The 19729-nt window shown below is 42.2% G+C and overlaps 1 protein-coding gene across 3 annotated transcripts; it reads right to left on the reverse strand.

Moving 5' to 3' along the window:
- Positions 1-323: 323 nt before the first annotated feature.
- Positions 324-19678, reverse strand: xpo1a (exportin 1 (CRM1 homolog, yeast) a). 3 transcript variants are annotated; one of them, XM_030057229.1, is made up of 25 exons: positions 19003-19678; positions 17877-18006; positions 16837-16938; positions 14999-15071; positions 14825-14886; positions 14670-14714; positions 14257-14438; positions 13755-13803; positions 13536-13655; positions 12642-12770; positions 11470-11628; positions 10230-10406; positions 9420-9558; positions 8267-8448; positions 7573-7729; positions 6638-6801; positions 5692-5826; positions 5246-5429; positions 4582-4688; positions 4232-4426; positions 3579-3747; positions 2977-3111; positions 2290-2446; positions 1894-1990; positions 1015-1161 (listed from the first exon to the last, which is right to left on the reverse strand). In XM_030057229.1, the coding sequence occupies exons 2-25, from the start codon at positions 18000-18002 to the stop codon at positions 1015-1017; spliced, it is 3192 nt and encodes a 1063-aa protein (XP_029913089.1). In that variant the 5' UTR covers positions 18003-18006; positions 19003-19678. The 3 variants fall into 3 exon arrangements, with proteins under 3 accessions (XP_029913103.1, XP_029913089.1, XP_029913097.1); XM_030057237.1 differs by having other exon boundaries at positions 17877-18011; XM_030057243.1 differs by lacking the exon at positions 19003-19678 and having other exon boundaries at positions 324-1161; positions 17877-18002.
- Between the last annotated feature and the right edge of the window lie 51 nt (positions 19679-19729).

The raw sequence follows: 19729 nt of genomic DNA on the forward strand, positions 1-19729 counted from the left end.
TATAAAATACAACCATTATGAACATTAACTATGAATAACTTCACCTGTTGAGTAACATAATGCAGGATACACTCAAAATCCCATCACTCAACCATGATTCCATCAATGGCTCAAACAAATGTTGCTTAATTTGTCAAGTATGTGATTATAATACAGTATCTTGTTTTGAGTCACTACAACTATGACTTGCATACTCTGTACTTGTGTAATTGGATATTTGGGTTACCGGGTCTACACAGCACAGTGGTTTATTCCCATGTCTTTTCCACTGTTTTCACTGCCTTAGGTAAGAAGCATAAAGAAGACACCCATTCACACTGAAGATTTTGTAAAAATAGCCAACTTTATATTCTCATAGTACTAAGACAGCTTTACAAACAGGATGATATGCACACAGCTGCAGCGGTCAGACTGGGTGCCATCTGAAGCTCTGACTCGCCTAAAGAGCCAAAAAACAAAACAAAAAAAAAACATCTGCTGACAAACAAAAACAAAGACAAAGGAAGTAAATCTCTTCCCCATGACCGTCAAATTCTGAAACGAGAGTGATCTGTAAACTAACCATCGCATTGTGTTTCAACATTTATATTACATATTAACAAATAGAAGTGGAGATGGATCCGGGGTGAGGGTGTAATCGTTTCAACTTCATGCTTGTTTCAAACAAAACTGTGTGGCCAAAAATAAAGCTTCAATTAGCAAAGAATTAAAACAACAAAAGATAGCCTATTACACAAATGTATCTGTATAAAATGTTCATATGCAGAAAAAAAAGCAAATCTGTGCCAGGGCAGGGAAGGGAGGGGGGCAATTCTCATTTACATATTGACATTGATTTGGTCGACGTACAACCGAGTGCTGGGGTCCGACCCCTCATTCTCTTTTCTACCACACACACACACACACACACACACACACACACTCTCAGACACACACAGTTGAAAAACACTAGCTGTTGCCAGGCGGCGGTCCCGGCCCCCTGCTGACCTCTCCCTCTCGGAGCTGCCGGGCGGCTCAGTCGCACATCTCCTCCGGCAGCTCGTGGGGGTTCAGGATCCCAGGCACTGACATCTGGATCTTGTGTTTCTCCTCCTGGGCTTGGCGCAGGGCTGCCTCCCGCTCCTCCAGGAACAGGTCTGAGGTGTCCTCACCCGCAAACTCCTGCAGCACGCACACACACACGCACACAAATAGAGGATGGTTGAGCCACACAGCAGGCCTCAGGCAGCGACAGAGCAGCAGCAGCAGAACATCCTGACTGAACTGTGGCGGCACTGGAAGGCCAAAATATTTGAATTGTGATGCAATTTGTAGCGGATCTTTCAAAATACTTTGCACTCCGCCATATGTCAAAACCTGTGCTGATTCACGCATCCATACAGATCGTCCTATATCGATGCAACAGTCTTAAAAAAAACAAACAAAACAAAACAAACAAAGGCACTCATTGCACAGTGTACAAAAAGCGTCGTGTCAGCATAGGTTTTTTTTTTTTTTTGCAAACGCCAGACAATCAGGATTTGTGCACAAGTCATGTAACATGCAGGACGTGCACTTAAAGACAAGTGACTATGTATTAAGAGGACATTTTAAGTTTAAAACATAGTAATTTGCTTTCAAAAACTCTAGGTTAAAAAAAGCTATTTTATATCACTTATCAATATACAGTTTAATAATAAGTAGCTGTTGCACTAAATTCTGTGTGCAACATAGTCAATAATCAATATTGTGGCCCCCGATATCATAATATGCATCAAACTGTGAAGTTGATGGTAATACATCTTTAAAAAAATCTGTTCATCTGTCTCTGCTTCAGGAGCTTAGATGTAGAAAACACAGGCTGGGTACAACTGATCAGTGAGTGTGTTTCTGTTTGATCAGTTGATCACTCACCTTAATCTGGACAAGGAAGTCCCTTAGGTGCTCCTTGAAGGCAGGAATATCCTGGTTTAGGCTGAACAGGCCTGTTACAAACACCTTCACCTGGGCACTGGACACGAAACATTATTAGCATTATTAGCAGATCGTGCCTCAAGCTAGTTCTACTACCTTTATTAAATTCGTATGTATCCCAGAATGCCCTGCAACAACTCAAAGGGAAGGAGTGAAAGCTAAAGCTATAAATCGAAGATGGCTTTATGGCCATCACCTACTGGGTACTTAGGCAACTACTCATCAACACTCATGTGTGTCTGATTTATCCCTAGGTATCTGTACACAATATAGCAGGCCACTGTGTGCTGCTGTCACACACAGCTCATGCTATCTAGCTGTGTGCAGCCCACTTACTCCTGCAGGTGGGGGAAGGCCGTCTTCAGCAGGTTGGCGACATATTCCTGCACGTAGGCCTGGTTGTTGGCGGGCTGAGCGCTCAGGGCCACGCTGATCTTGCCCTCCTCCACCAGGTTGAACATGTAGGCCAGGATGGAGGCGTGCATGGTCAGCCCTGAGGACACAGAAGGTGAGGTTAGAAGGTTGCATTGTCATTTGTGTGTTGAGTGAGTGACCACTGGGCCCCTGAAAACTACTGACACCCTACAGCATGCTACTTAACGCTACAAAGCACTACAAAAATACTGGTCTTATTCCTTCAGTTGAAACCTAAAGTTTATCTTAGTTTCTAACTTAATTTAACTTAATCTATCTGCTAGTATGTATATGCAGTATGTATGTTGCATATATGTATATTTTTTGTTATATAATGTATGTTACATGTCAGGGTTGGCTAATATAAACAAAAACAAATGTTATATCCTGGACCCAATACCTTGATATGGATACTGTCATTGTGTAAATTCTATTTATATAAATTTTATGTGTATGCATATGTTGAAATAAGTTTTATATGTAAACTGGCTGTTACTGATGTTTGCCTAAAATTGTTTAACATTTCATTTTGAACCTGTTCTCATTTGTTGAACTGCATCAGGGCACCACCACTGTGGGATTCTAAAAAGGCCTGTGAAGCGTGTTTACCTGCGGTGTGAGAAGTGTCAGTGACCACGGAGAAGATGTGCTGCAGGATGTCACAGAAGTAGGTCTGGTAGAAGCTCTGAGCTGCTGCCTCCTCCTGAGCCACGCTCTGCAGCAGAGTGAACAGGATCTGCAGACCTGCACCACACAAAGAGAGGCTCAGACATGCACACATTTCAAGAAAACCAACACCTCAAAACCGAAAACATTATTTTTCGTACTTCATATCCCAAAAGCTGTCGTCATTTAAAGTAGTCTCCATTGGAAACAATCTGAACATGATGCATTTTTTGTGTGTGCCAGCAATTGTAAATGTTCAGCGCCTTATTTTGGATGACCGGTGCTGTCTGGAAATGTGTCTTTCGCCTTTTGGTCCCCTTAAAAGAGTCACGTCTCCCAAAAGCCAAGCTCAAGTGAAACAAGTTCACTGGTTTAAAACACACAAAAAACCTAAGGAAGTTAATTTCTGTGCCAGCATCAAAACGTTTTTGAAAAGTATTTCACTTTCCATAAATTCTCCGAGCATAAACATTTTTTTTTTTTAAAGTTACATAATGTGTTTTTCATGCATGTGAAAAGACAGAGGGGACAAGGCCAAGACAGACCTGTGTCAGCCACATTCCTCATGGTGTGTTTGAAGGCCCAGATGATGGAGTCCAGCACCAGTTTGAACTGGGCAGGGGGGATGGACAGGAAGGCCGGGAAGCACTGTGAGTTGACCGCTTGCAGGAGGTAGAAGAAGTGAGTCCGGTGTTCAGGATATTCCTCAAAGTCCTGATGACAGAGGGGAGGCAGGAGTTGTAAATGTGTGTGACTGGGTGATGTGTGAGAGGGCAGTGCAGACAGCAAAACATTTAACTGGATCAAAGTTTCAAAAGACACTATAGAGGTCCTTTCATTTCAGAAAGAGGTGCCTTGCTTTACAGAAACTGTTCAGCCATCAAACCACTGCCAACAGAAGGCTGAAAAATGGAAGGAATTGCTCACAGGGCTGACACACACTTTCCATTTTTTCATGATGATGTATACTTGGTATGTACATTCATAATACAAGTTTGATGAATAACCCCAGTGGCTGCACTACTTCAATCACTCAAGACTGTCAAGTTAATTCAAAAATAGATAATACATTTCCATGACATAAATGATTTTTTTTTTAAATGTACTGCTTTCCACGAATCCCTCCCTCAATATCTGCATGAGAGATGAACAGACTCGAGTTTAAGGTCGCTTTGCCGGGTTCAAACAGACTGTGTACCTTGTTGATCATGTTCAAAGTGCACTCAAAGACAGCATCGAAGATCTTGGGGATCTCGGCGGTGATGTGGGCCCCCAGCTTGTTGACAATGGTTGCCATGGTGCTGAGGACCTCGGGCTCCCTGGCGGCAGGGACGTTCCTCTGGTAGTCGATGAGCACAGCCTCCAGCAGGGGTGGCACGAAGTTCTCACCCACCTGAACCACAACACAGGACATTTTTTTTGAGGAAACTAGGTCTAATAAACAATCAGTGGAGTTTTCCATTTGTTTTAGCAGGGGTGGCAGTGTTCACTCTGTACTGCTCTCTTTCTCGTTAATGCTACAGACCAATAAAACAGGGTGAGGCTCACCATCTGAGGGTCATTTGAGCGGCTGACCCAACCTGAGATCAGCTTCAGAGTCTCTCTTTTCACCGTCCTCATGCTCCTGATCAGCGGCTGCTTGGTCACCATCTCACCTGTTCAAACAACAGAAACAGGCATGTTGGAAAAACAGGAAGCCTTCATGACTGACGTCTTCTGACACAGAACAATATGGACCCATGTTCTGATCAGACAATGAAGCTGCAGATCAAGATTGCAGTTATTTTGGCAGATGTTGTGATCACAACAGCTGGATTTTAAGTCTGTGAATAATATTTATATTTATTTGTATGCATGAATATTTATATGCACTTTGGCATCTTATATCAACATCCTGACATTCTCAGTTATTTTATCTTTCAATATAAGCAGTACACCAGTGTTCTATGTTTGTGGAATTGTTGTGGAAATTTCAATTTGCAATTACAACTCTACTTAAGATGTACTGTCAACTAATAACTGCTCATCTTAAAACTACTGCAGCACACAGCACAAAAAAATATTTTTAACTTATTTGGCCCTTGATCTGAGATGTTACTGACATCTTCTCTGTTTAAGACCCACAGACAAGTTAATCTGGTTTTTCAGGCATACACACACACACACACACACACACACCCACAGAAAGACAGAGAGAAGGATGGCAGCTGACCGTTAGTTTGAATGGCAGAGGAGATGTTTTCACTCAGACACTTGTAGACGTTGAGCATGTCCAGGTAGATGCGTCCCAGCTGCACGACGAAGGGATGACCGACAGCTTTGCAGGCTCGGACGTTTGTCTTCAGGATGCTGCCCAGCTGACGCACCGTCTCGGCATCCTTCAGGATGTCCACGTTCTGCAGGAGTCAGCAGGACAATTCAGCACACCCCCGGTTATTCAGATGTAGGTACAGATCTAATATCATTTAGAATAAAACCAGAATCTGCACACCAAAGTTTAAGGAAACGTCATTCTCAACACCAACCAACATCTTCAAATCAAGTGAAAATATATCAGGAATGTAAAGGTAAAATAACACGAAAAGGTGACAACATGACAGTTACTTAGAGCAGAGTGAGTATAAACTGCGGCTGACTCTTCGGTTGCTGCTCTCTTACCTTTGTGGCCTGCTGGATGATGCTGTCCCACACCTGGTTGGGCAGCAGCATGTACTTCTCTATCAGATGCTCCTGCACTGCCTGGTCTGTCTGAGCTCCGATCATGTAGCCCACCGCCTCGTAGAACGTGTGCACCTGAGGACAGAGAGCAGAGACGGCTTTACAGACGCCTCACACTAACACAAAACTTGAACGTAAGATCAAGTATGGGGAGGGGAAAAAAGCGACACCTGTTGTGACTGCTGACATTTAAATAAAGTCCACTGTGGTAAAAATCAAAATAAACGACTGTGGTCATTTTTTAAAAAAATTTCTATCCATTATGTTCCAGCAACTAGCACCTGACAGCAACCTGTCGCTGGCTGTGCACAGGGAGTTCGGCTTAAAGTTCATTAAGGGTCACTATTAAAGCTATGAATCATCTCAAGATCTTTGTTTTCCACACAAAAACAGTTCTCTTACTAAAATATATTTAACAATATCGGTCACATTTTTTTAAAATCAAAACTGGAGATGTGTCATTTTAGAATGACATCTTTTAATTAGAGCTACTTAGAAAACTGGAACAATAGCAGAGGCTGAAACTGAGGCTTAACATAAGTTTATTAGTATATATTTTTTAATTTAAGGCACTGAACATTTAAGCGCCGACTGTGTTCTGCCATCAGAGGACCCTGCCTCAGTCTCCCATGTCGTCCTGCATAATGATACGTCAACAAACCACTCAATCCTAACAGCTCCAGATGTGCTGCTCTGAAGCTGACCCTGACCTCTGATCTCTGGCAGGCAAGAGAAAAAACTATTTTCCTAGATGGATATTGTTACTTTATGAGTATTGTTACAGGGTCAGTGTGTCTGAGTACTCAGCCCCCTGCAGTAACTGATCCCCTGACAGCTGTAAACAGAGCAGTGTGTTACAGTTGTGTTGTGTGTATGGAGTGCTGACCTGCTGTGGCTGCAGGTCACAGATGATGGTGTTGATGCTGCTGAGGATCTCGTCGATGAAGGGCATCACCTCGCCCACCTGGACCTGGACAAAATGTCGACGGCACTTCTGGGCAATTTTGATGAAGGTGTCGCATGCCATGTCCTGTACGCCATCATGGGTCTCTGTGTTTGAAAAGAGATTAATATAGAAATTATGAGGACCCTCATTCACCGACAGTGCTGAGTTCATGCAGCAGTGGTGCTTATGATTCTATAGCTAAAAAACAGTCTTCTTTGGCTTTACACATCAGAAATAGACTGATTTTTATTTAAGAGGGAAGCTGAGCAATTCACTCAAAAATCTTAAACTACTCTGGGATCAAGAAAGTATCTATCTAAAACAAAATTACTGTACTTTTGAACTCAAGGTGCAGTGTTTGGTTACTTTGCACAAGACTTTTTGAATAATTTTATGATAAACCTGCTCTTTTTTGCAGCTTTCAAGATCATTTTCCAGCCATTTCAGCTGCTCTGGGGACTGGCCTACTCAAGTTGTGCTGAGCTGACACACAAACTTCAGTGTTTCAACTGACAGGAAGGGTAGTAGGTGAGTTCATTTTTAGTTTTGGGGTTTACCAGTCTTTTCACCATCCTGTTATTTTAATTTCACATTTTGTCCAGCAGTGACTGCCGTGTGAATGTAGAGGACACAGTGCATATGAAATTGGCCGTCACAGCTCTTAACCAAATGAAGATTAATCCTTTAATTCAACTTCAACAGTTAAACACTAAAAACCCAAATAGCAAACCAAACATCAGATGAGTCCTGTAACAAACGCAGAATTAGGTCAAAAAGATTTTCTTCCTCTTTGAAGCTGATTAAAAATTAAAAAGTTAAAAGGCTGTTCTTAAAAAAGCTAGAAGAGGAGTCGTCTGAGTGGTGCAGCTCCTCACCGTGCATGAACTCAAACAGCTTGTTGACTACAGTCTTGAGGAACTTCCAGTGGGCTCGGAGGAAGCGAGGATACTGGCCCACAATGTACATGATGTTGGAGGCGATGATGGCCTTGTTGTCCTTCCCTCTCTTTTGCTCACACAAACCCAAGAGGTCCTGGATCAGCAGCACACAGAGTGAATTAGTACGAGTCACAGATGAACACACCGCAATACTGAGGTCAGAGCAAACAGGATTCAGTTACTGCATGAAAGGAAAGAGCAAGGTATATCCCCAAAATGACAGGTTTAGGGTGACACCAAAATCAATGAGGGTTTTTTCAAATGTGCACTGCAAATTGGAAACTGTTCAACAAACAGTGTCCGAGTTATTGTGCACACAGCCACAGTCTGCACTGATGTTCAGGGTGAATCCATAATATGCCTGACACGGTCATTTTGAGGAGATGATTATCACGGGCAAAAAACAGCCATGAAAGCTCATGAAATGACTCTGAAGTTAAAGTAAGGATTGCAGAAGAAGCACTAGGAAAATCACAGCAATCAGGAAAAGTGTGCAATTAAATGTGCGCCAACTCAAAGTCACAATGTGTTTTGGGGAAAGTAGGTTAATAACTGAATTTGCATAGTCCTTTCCAGAGTAGCATTACAATTACAAAGTTAAACAATGACTGTCTCTGGGTGTGTGTCCCACCTTGATGACGGTGACCAGGAACCTCTTCTCGTCCTCCTCGTGCATGGCTCCACTGATGGAGCCGATGGCCCAGCACAGCGTGTTCAGGTTCCTCCACGACCACTCGGTGCCGTTCACCTGGTTGTGCAGCTTCTCCGTCATGATGCGCTCCGTGTCGGCATAGTCCAGGTGAGTCAGGTACACTGCCGACACACACACACACACACACACACACACACACACACACACACACACACACACACACACACACACACACAGAGAGATTAACCAGTCAGTAGCGAAATATATACTGTCTACATTTACATGCACAGATGTGGATTATTCACCATACAGCAGTTATGGTTTCATATGAACCTTTTGACACCTGGTAATTGAAATTCCATTACAGTTGTCCCTCGCTATAACGCAGTTCACCTTTCGCGGCCTCACAGTTTCGCGGATTTTTTAGTGCAATTTTGCATGCTTTTTTAATTTTTTTTTTTTTTTACAGCGCATTGTGTTCTGTGTCCTGATTGGCTAAGGGACTGTAGACCATTGTCAATCAATCTACTCCGTGCCGTCTCTCCTGTACAGTACAGTAAAGAATGCGTTCAGCTTGCCAAATTTACATAAATCTTCGATCACTAGCAGTGTGACTCTGAAGTGCTGTATGTTTGCAAAGGTTTGAACTTTGAGAGTGTTTAAACAAGAGAGAAAAGCGAGAAAATGTTAATGCCTGTCTGAGAAATTATAAAGTCTGTAGTGAGGGGTTTTACAGCCTTAAAACATCTATAATAATTGTAAAAAATAAAGCTGACTACTTCGCGGATTTCGCCTATTGCGGGTTATTTTTAGAATGTAAGTCCCGCGATTAACGAGGGACCACTGTAATTCTGACACAGTGTGAAGAAGTGAAGATCTAATGGTAAGTGCACCGTTTTCATGCCACAGGAACCTGTTTAATCTGAGAGTTAACTGGGCAGCTTAACCTCATAGTCCAAGTTTAAATTTATCCAGGGTTTTTAAACCCATGCATGTAGCACACACTCCAAACATAAATTCACACCACATGGAAAATTAAAAAAGGATCACTTAAATTCAAAGTAAGGAATGGTGGTAATTTTTAAATTAAGCCCCTAATTTTGTTCCCCTGTATCTGAGGCACGATGCTCACCCAGAGTCTCCCTCATGTTCTTGTACAGGTTGATGGAGTCGGTGTCCTTCATGAACTCCCTGACCACCTCGCCCTGGTCGTTCTCCACCACCAGAACCTCCTCTGGCTTGGCCATGCGGCTCACCATTAGCAGACGCACCTGCAAGGAGGAAGAAGAGGAGGAGGATGAAGCAAGGTCCATGACATTACAGTCCCAAGGAGCATCTGAGTGTACCAACTCTGCTGCTGTCTCCAACTACAGTAATGACAGCTGTAGTGAAGACAGTTTGTTACAAGTTATCTTCTTGTAGGCAAAGGTCAATTACAAGAGCAATCCAGAGCAGCTTTTACTGTCACTGCAGTGATCAGTATGTAGGAGCCACAGTTTTCAGCAGGTTCTCTTTCTGGAAACAAAGGCGTGTTACATATTCTACTCAAGGCCAGATGTTTATTTAGATAGTACACACACACACACACACACACACACTGATTGGCTTCCGCAGGCCCAGTCTGAGGTGATATATGGCTTTTCCAACACAGCGAAACAGCGAAATGGTTACAATGGAGGAATGTGTGCTTTACACAATGCACTGTTGCTGCCAAAGAAAAGACAGGCGTTTTACTCAAATGACAGCATGAATATTCTGCCATATCAGTCACAGATTTTCAGCTGCACATTTTGAGTTAGCTCTAACACTTAACACACACAGCAGATTTGTAAACCGCGTGTGTGGCATGTGATTGTGTCGCTGTTTGCACATAAACTGTACAAGCTGAATGTGTGTGTGTGTGTGTCTGTGTGTGTGTGTGTGTGTGAGATAGAGAGCCTACCTTGGACAGCACAGGCAGGTAGAGGTGTCGTCGTGGTGGGACGTCAGCTAGCAGCGGGGCGGAGGAGAAGGGGCTCTCTCTGTACAGCTCTGCTGCCAGGTGGTTCCAGTACTCCAGACAGATCTTAAAGATCTCCGTCTCCTCCACCTCTGACACCAACAACATGTAGTGCAGGGCCTAGAGGAGGAGGGTGGGTGGGGGGGGGGTTACATGTCAGGTTTTTATTACAGAACCTATAGGGTAAAGCAACCTTTAATAATGCGATGACACTCAAGATCTATTTGGTTTCACAGACCAGATGCATTTCAGCCTGCTCATTTCTGTTGGGTTTGATCAAATTACCCAATACTACTGTTTTTTTTTTCTTTTCAAGTTCACATGATGATAAAGCTAGCACCATAACTTTGAATTTGATGGCTTTTCTGAGAGTGATATTTTACAAATTTTACAAAGCAGCCCTGGAAAGCAGAAACAAAGAAACAAAGTTGCGGTATGAATCAATCTCGAGTCCTCTGTTCATTCATCTGTCCATCCCACATGACAAGCTACTGCAGAATATGATGTGGGAATAATCAGCTTAACACCACTGTGTCCTGGCATTTTATAAATTACACTGATTGGCTCAAAGGGGTGGTGATACCACAGTTCAAACAGTGATACTGTACATTGTATATGTTACTGATTGGTCTGAAGGGCAACACAGCATTTATGAGAGAAACATGTTTACTGCTGACAGCTGACCACAGACAGAGGTATGACTGAAAAAGCGCTTCCTGAAACAACAGCAGACTGAAAACCTAATGTCGCTTTTCTCAGTCAGGCTGCTTTACAGGTTACACTGCTGCTGACAGCATCCCATTAAGTCCTTGCCTGTCTGTATTTCTCTAAATGGACAGACAGCCACAGGAAAGGTGACCTGTCCTCTGTCTGGCTGGGCCCAGATCTACATCATAGCAGAGATGTAATCAGACAGCACAGATGAGGGAGAGGCATAAAAACAGTCATTTTAAAGCAAGGGGAGTTGTCTGGCTAGCAGCCTTCAAAACAGAGAAAGAAGTTGCCAAAAGCCACCAGCTAAACACTGGGAAATAAAAATAATTAGGCTCCTTTCAACATAAAAAGGTAAAAAGTGAGAAATCTGGTGTGTTTTGCAGATGGCATTACCACTTGTTTGAAACCTGGCATCCTGAGCTGCCTGAGTAATTGCTGCTTTACTCCCATGACCTGTGTGCCATCTCACCTCCATGAGTGTCTCCCGCAGGTTGGGTCTCTTCTCGATGAGCTGGCCGTGCTCTTTGAGGAAGGTGCAAAGGAACAGGCTGAGGTTCTGGATGAAGTTCTGCTCATCATCTTTCCCGTTGGCGTATGCCAGCCGGATGTTGGTGTTCAACGGCAGCATCTGACCACAGGGACGAAGAAAAGAAGCTAAACATTAGCCGGGTATCTCATTTTTTTCAATTGCTTATGCTGAAATTATTCTTTCAGAACCTGCTGTGTCATCCTTACACCAAGGGACACAACGTCATTCCAAAACAGAATCTCCCCCACTACTTGAACAAATTATACAAAGTCTTGCATGAAGAGCATAGGTATGACAATATATTTAGCAGCATGACAGTCCAAATCTTACAACCTGACTCGTTAGGATTTTGGACAAGAACAGGGGACGCACACCTGGATTAGTGATGAAAAAAAAAAAAAAAAAAAAAAAAACTTTAAAGGGAAAGATCGGGCCACACACTGATCATGTTGTTTCAATAAATTCTGTATCAGAGCTACGGGTATGCGAGCTGGTGGTATGGATTTTGTAAAAAAGCTCTTCCTCGGTTTTAGTTAAGTCAACAAAACTACGGTTTCTGAGAATAATTACAATAAGAATTCCTAAATCTGTTTAAAATCAAAGCTTTCAAAGGGAAAACTTAAAGCACATTTGACCAAAACACCTTAGTACACTGAAACTGGAGCTACTGAGGTTGTCACTCATCAACATGCAAGCAGGGGGAGCTGTGGATATTCAACTGGTATGGTATGTGTGTGTGTGTGTGTGTAATAACAGTGTGTACACATGTTTACGCTGCCCACAAATGAGTTATGTACGTCACTTGTAATAACAGCATACACACAAACAACCACTTACACCATCTACAATTTGGTGTATTGCTGTGTCTAACAGCAGACTGGGAGCATGTGTAAACATCTGTGTTGTCCACAAAGAGAGCATGTGTGTGTGTGTATATGTGTTGTAAGAAAGTCTGTGGAAACCGTAACTGGAAACATCACCCACAAAATGTGTGTGGCTGTGTGAAATAACTGTGAGTAGTGCAAACAGTAAAATGTGCCCACACAAGTGTGTCTGTGTTTGTAAGCGTATGCATTTAGATAGCGTGTGTGTGTGTGTGTGTGTGTGTATACCTGTTTAAGCTGGCACATGGTGAGGGTGAACAGGTTGACAAACTGCTCCTCGTACTGATTGACACTCACACCAGCGATCTCTGTCAGACACTTGAGCGTCACGTTGCGAAACATGGGCACGTTCAAGAACTGAAACACAAAGTTTTCTCTCTGGTTAACTTGGCAAATGGTTAACGGAACACAGACTGGTAATCTTCTGGATTATTACAGTGGCCTGCAGTCTGTCAGTGTCAGCACTTTGTAGAGCAGTGATGAATTTGCAGACTGGTTACAAATTTCCTCAGGAGTGTGAGTTTCTACATACTTATATATATAAACATATTTCCAATGCTCCTACTATACAGCACCGCGTAGCAGCTCTGACAGGCGCTTGTCTGTGTACACGTGTGTATGTGTGAAGGCTCCCTGGCCAAGTTGCTGAGGCAACCAGGTGTAAACACATGGGGGGCTTTCCACAGTGCTGTTCCTCTGGTTCTTACGCTCTTGCAAGCTGAACCAATGCAAGAGCGCCTTTGTCAGAGGGTGTTGTCACGGTCATTGAACATCTACCAGACTAAAACTGACCCTTTCTCATTGCTCAGATGCTCAATTCTCTGGTTGTGTTTCTTGTTTGCAGATTATTATACTGTATTTTATGGTATTTAGTACAATTTTCAATTTTGTGCTGCCTCTAAGCAAGGCAAATTTCTACCTCAGAGGACAATAAATTTCATTTTCTACTTCTATTCTTCATTTTCCTGTAGCAACTCACCATTCACACAAAACATGTATAGCAAATGTTTTTGTCCAAAGATAAACCGTTTATTAAGCACCAGAAAAGACCATGTATTATTGTTGTTTGTGTATGTTTCTTGACAAATGTACATAATTCTGAATCCATATTAGCTGCTTTACCTTGTAGACCAGAGTGCTGATGAGCTTGGTCTCGAAGATGTAACCCAGAGGAATCCAGTTCAGGAAACGAAGGAGGGTCTCCAGTGTGGCATGGACCAGGGGGGCATTCTGGGAGTTTTCCTGAAACATGCAAGAGGTATATATGATGTCAGCTGACGGGGCTGGCTGTAAAAAGGAGTTGGTTGTCAACAGTCAGGCTGGCTGTCAGCTTTGACTTACCATGACAAACTGGCACAGCTGGAATATTTGGGAGAACTCGTTGCACATGCTGAAAGACAGATCAGCAGTGACATTACAGGCACATTTTATCACAGCAGAGGTTAAAGTCTAGAGGGACCCACTGAATCATTAAATGCATACACTCACAGTAAAGGTGAAGACAAAGCCCAAATGATGTGCACATACATAAACACACAATCAACATGTAAATCGAGGGAAGTGATTAGGAAAAAAGCAAAACAAAAACAAAACATAGGCATTCTCTGAAGAAATTAATTGTTTCTCAAAATACAAGTAAAATGATTACCAAATGAAACCAGATATGGGATGAGAACTGAGTGGAGGGACTAAATGAGAGCTAGCCACAAGGCTGATGAATTACTGGATTAATGTGCCACTTTGAGAATTTCGCTGGTGGTACTTCCCAAGCTACCCAACCTCTTCCGTTAAAAAAAAAAGTATACAGCAAAAAAGTACCAGTTCAGTGTCTTGTGTCTGTTACCTGTCTTTGAGGTGCTTGGCCTTGACCTGGGTCATCTGTCCACTGGAGAAGTCAAACACTTCCTCGCTGAGCAGTTTGAGGATGATCATGTTGTTCTGACAGAGGCTCTCACTGGTCCGACTCGCCCCCACAATATCACTGATGAAGGTGGGCCAGTGTTTGGGCCATTCCTGCTTCAGGATCTACAGCAGGCCAAGAGAGGGAGAGCTACAGGTTAACAGCCTGAGCCTTCAGCTTTGTGCAGACTGAAGCCTGTGGTTTCTTAAACTGCCCCGCACAGTTCATCCCCCTGTTGTGTCTGTCAGCTCCTGGTATTGTAATGTGTTAAACTCTTGATCACTGACTGCTGTGCAGTGTATGATGCTATGAAAGGACATGGGAGAGCAAATTATTCACTGTCAATGTTTATTTACCTGCACTAGGATCATGTTGAGTTTTGCAATGTACACTCCCTCTTTCTGCAAGATGAAAATCACAGAAATACATTGGCATTAGCATCAAGCAGCACAAAGGTCATGCAGATCATGTGAGCTTGTTAAAAGGGCCATGTGCATGAGGGTCAGCTCACCTCGATGTTCACAGGATCAGAAGAGGTCTTGATAATGAGCCCAACAACATACTTCTTGATTCCTGAAAATATGGACAAGTGTTTAAACAGACCTCAGCAAGGCAACGTCACATTTTCAATCATCTCTGCTCCAGAAAAGGAGGAGTCTGTTCTACCTCTCTGGGCCACCCTTACCTTCACACTGATTTCTGGGGAGAATCTTCCAGCGGGTTTTGATGACGGCTTCCAGAATCTGCAGGGCATAGTACTGGGAGGAAGATGGAGACTCATTAGGACTGTGCAAAGGGAAAAACAGCAGAAACATCTCCAAACAGAGGCTACTGGGGACAACAATCAAGTAAAAAAATGATTGCCTGATGACGTCATATCAGCTCTCTACAAGCAGCTATAAATACTCTTCCGGTCAAAATCTAAGGGAAAACAAGGAGTAGTAAACAACAGACACATGACCTAACGGGGCTTCAAAAACAGAAAAACAAAGTACTTCAATCCTGATTCTGCCTCGTGTCAGACATTTTGACACCAAAAAAAAACAGCACAGCATCTGGGTTGGAAGAAAAACATCTCTGCAATGTTACATCTTAAAGTGCATGGTAAGCCTATGGCTTTGTAATCTAACAACACATTTAATTTTTGTGACTTTACGGTAACATTTTTTGAAAGTGGGGAAGAACGTGCTTTGTTAATTAACAAGATTTTGGTCGTACTTCCGAGTTTAAAGGTCACAGAATTACTAGGGACGTGCTCCAGAAAGGTCAAGACGCCTATTCGCCCCAAAACACCTCCGGGAATTAATTCTGAAAATGCTTTTGACATGGACCCGAATGGTTAAAAACTGACTGTGTGACCTAGAGTCTTAGGGTCAAAGATGTTTTATAGGTTAAATGTTGTTTTAGGGTGAACTGTCACATTTAGGTATAAAGGTCAGTGCTGTGTTTTATTGCTGATGCCTACAGATTTCTGTTACTACTGACAATGGGCTAGAAAAGCTTGTGAGTCATAATTTCCCCTTAATCCAGAGGACTACTTGATCCTTCGCTTTAAGCCTCCACAGTTTGCCTCAGTTTCTATCTGCTGCTATCAACATGACAGAACTCCATTTACTGAAGAATCAAAAGAGATTAATCAACAGGTGATCACTAATAGCCCATACAGTAATCACACAACCCCTTTTGAGTGCCAATGTGCAACATTTCCTTGTAAAATAAAGGTCTTTGTGCTACTCTCTATCTCTGACTGACAGAACACAGCAGTAGGAATGCATCGATTTATCAGAGGGATATTGTATCGGCCAGTATTGACCTTGTTGGCTGCCATCAGCCTATCTGCCAATAAGATGACACTCACCGGTGGCACCTCGCTGCTGTGGGCTCCTCATTATCATTAAAAGGTTGCACTGAGTTACATTTTGATGCATTCAGGCTCTATTTGGTAAAAATGAGTATCTGGTGAAGATAAATTGTTATGGTGATGCATTTAAGTGTAGTTTTGCAAAATTCTGCTTTTGACAAGAAACTAGACTGAAACAGGTGACATTTGTTTGAAGGACAAATTTGTGGGAGTAGGTAGCTGTATAGCAGGTTAAAAAGGCTTTATAAAAAGCTATTTTTCGCAACAAGAGACTCTCATGTGAAAGGTTATATAAAATATTTTTTTCATAAATTTGTATGAATTTGTGCTCATTCAAAGACAGTATAATGAAAGCCTAAAAAACGTGAGAGTTCAGTTTTTAAAAGTGGGCCAAACTGTTATGTTCAACATTGTATTGGCCCAGAATTTCACAATGATTACATCCCAAAAGAGCAGTGCTCCAGCCTGTAACCAGCTCACTGAAGCTCAGAGGAGTGAAACTTTACAGTGCGTGATATGAAACCTCAAACTGAGCTCCAGTGAAACCTGAGCTTGGATGTGGATAAATTATTAGGAATTAGCTCCTCTCACACCACTGTCAACAAGCAGTTAAGAGTTCACAGCTTTTTTCCTATTTCACAAAGTGGGTCAGTGGCTCATACTTTGGTCTTCATGTTCTGGGAGAACTCCAGGATCGTGTCGACCCTCGTCCAGGCGTCTGGATGGTCCTTCAGGTTGGTCAGCACTTCCTGGGCCAGACGTTGCTACAAGACATAAACAACAAAGCTTTCAATTAAACAAGTTCTCTCTGTAGGACTGAGAGCACTTGCTCCAAATGAAATATTCCCTATCCATTATCAACTAACTGAATAATAGCTGGTAGCTTAATTACAAAAGAAACGCTGTTTCCCACTTTTGGAAAAATACTACATTACTTAATTCATGGGCTGACATAATGAAAATTTTACAAAGTGGATCCTTTGACAGATGCTGAATCATCGGCCTAAGGTAAATTTTCTATAGGTTCATGACTCAATGACTATAGGTTCACACTTATTTGAAATTTTAAGAGTAGCAACAGTGTAAATCAAGCATTCTTCAAAAAACAGCATAAAACACCAAGTGGATGTAGAAAATATGCAGTTATTTTACAAAGTATTTTATTGATCAAAACGGATTAATCACTGCCTTAGGCTGCATCTAAATAAATAAATAAAATGAAACATTTTGCTGCAACCACTGCATCAACACAATGTATCAACAACATTTTAAGTGCAGCAGTGAAATTCAAGCATTCTCTGAAAGAACAGCATAATAACACCAACTGGATGTGGTAAATGAAGTTACTTCACAAAATATTTTTTGATCAGAACAAACCAGTGTCTTCAACTTACCCTGACTATAAATTTGACATCATCCCTACTGTTTCCTTTTGAGATATTAATACTGTGCATGTTCATATCTAGATATGATAAATAAAGGCATATCTTATCTTATAAAATATATTTTTCAATCCTAGTGCACAGTCATGCTAATTAATGAGATACACTACTGTGGTCAAGTCTTGCATTTCTGTCACAGTAAAGCATACATTTAAATTATTGCTGATTATCAACTGGCACAGCCTTTGCATTACAACTACATGTGAATCCTATCCAGAGACATGAGCAAAAACCCAGTGGTGGAATGGCGCAGCCCTCACCTGGGATCCTATGTCATAGTACATGGAGTTGACGACATTGTCCAGCAGGTTGATGTCCAGTTTTTGACTGAAGTCCAGCAGCTGCCTGGCTGATTGATCTGCCAACATGGTCATTTCTGCTGGCATAGAGCTGTGGTGGGGTGGGGAGGGGACACAACATACTTAGGTTCTTCTTTGATCCAAATAGCAGCCAACAGTAACAGCAAGAGGGTTATTATCATCAAGAACACAAAAAGCACAAATATTTGCAAGCAGAGTTTACCAAGTGATTTGCAAATGGCTGTAAAACACCATAAAAGGCTAAATACTGGCAAGCACAGCCAGAAGACTCAGTGATTGATTAAAAAATAAATATGGCACATTTAAATTATAACACTGTACGAATAAAGTGTATTTAGTATTGTTCAAGAGATAATTCAAAACCTGATGGGAAGATTAAAAATATACAAACAATTGTTTTTGGGAAAGGCTTGATTATGTTATGTAATACTGGATGCCCTTGGTGGAAACTTTAACCTATTTATTTATGTTGTTGCCTCTCTTTTTTATTTTTATTTTTTCATTTCTCCCTTCTGTTATCTAATGTGTTTTTATTACTGGGTTTTTTGCATGTGTGTTTTGTGAAACTGAAATTTTCAATAAAGTTTAATTCATAAAAAAAAAACTGGTGAATTCGTTCACCTAACTGTTAATTTGTCCTGTAATTGCAGCGGGTCACAAGCTGTCAATCAATAAGTTTTTTAAAAAATTCAGCAATTTTCTACTATTGTAAACCACGTGAGGGTTTGGTTAAACCACATGGTCCAGTCATACAATTGATTACAGCAAACAGTTAACCTAGCGTGAGCTAATACTGCGTAAACAACGCCACCAACTGGCCAACTGACGAATAGCATCGGAGTTAACCAAAACCTCTACTTGACTCACAAATTAACATCCAGTGCCAGTCTTTTGAGGCTATAATTTGAGCAATCAAAATACTCAACAAAAGGGAGCAGTTAAAAGTGCTGGCGCATCCGTGTGCCGCCCAACACACGCAACAAGTTCCATCTTCGGTTGTGAGTCAAAACACATCACGCCTCAACTGCTAGCCAGCGTTAGATAAGTTAATATTGACTCAGCTTACCTGATAGTTCCTGGCCGTCCGGTGAAAAGAAACTTAATTGGTAAACTGGAGTTATTTTCGTGGAAAAAACAAAGGTGCGCTGTCCTGTGGAAACGCTGAGCGACAGGAAACTGACAGAAGTATCTAACGTTATCTCATGGCACACGTTCTGAGCTCCACGCCGCTCCTGACATCCGATAGCCAATTAGCTAACGTTAGCTTTCCTGGGTAAGACCAACGTTTGCGTTACCAGAAAACACTGATTCAGGCGTCGGATGCTCGTCACTTCTCAGCCGGCGACGTGCTAATTGTTGTCGAAGTTTACTACAACGAGACGTTTCTTGCTCTAAACTCGCCTAAAATGTAAATTTCTCTAAACAGTGATCAAGTCGACTCCCACCAGGCTGCTAGCAACTTAGCATGCTAATGGACAAGTCAATGATGATTCGGGTCCCTTGGCTAACGTAAGCTAAGCTAACAACACAGATTTACGGAGTCACACTTGGCGCGGTATTCCGGGTCATAATCACGAAACTGAAGAGAAGCCTTATTTATTTTGTTTCTACTCGCGTGTACTGTTGGGTAGCAGAGATGTTTTAGTGCGTGCAAGTGTGCTCTTCCTCTGATCTCATGCTTCAAACCCCAGACCGGTTGAAACCGGTTGAGACCGGGATATTCCATCTCGGTGCTCCGGCCCGTAGCGCGCCGCGTAAAATTTGGACTACGTATACGCCCCTGCAGCATCTGA

The sequence above is a fragment of the Myripristis murdjan genome, chromosome 1, assembly GCF_902150065.1.
Source record: "Myripristis murdjan chromosome 1, fMyrMur1.1, whole genome shotgun sequence".
Taxonomy (NCBI): Eukaryota; Metazoa; Chordata; class Actinopteri; order Holocentriformes; family Holocentridae; genus Myripristis; species Myripristis murdjan.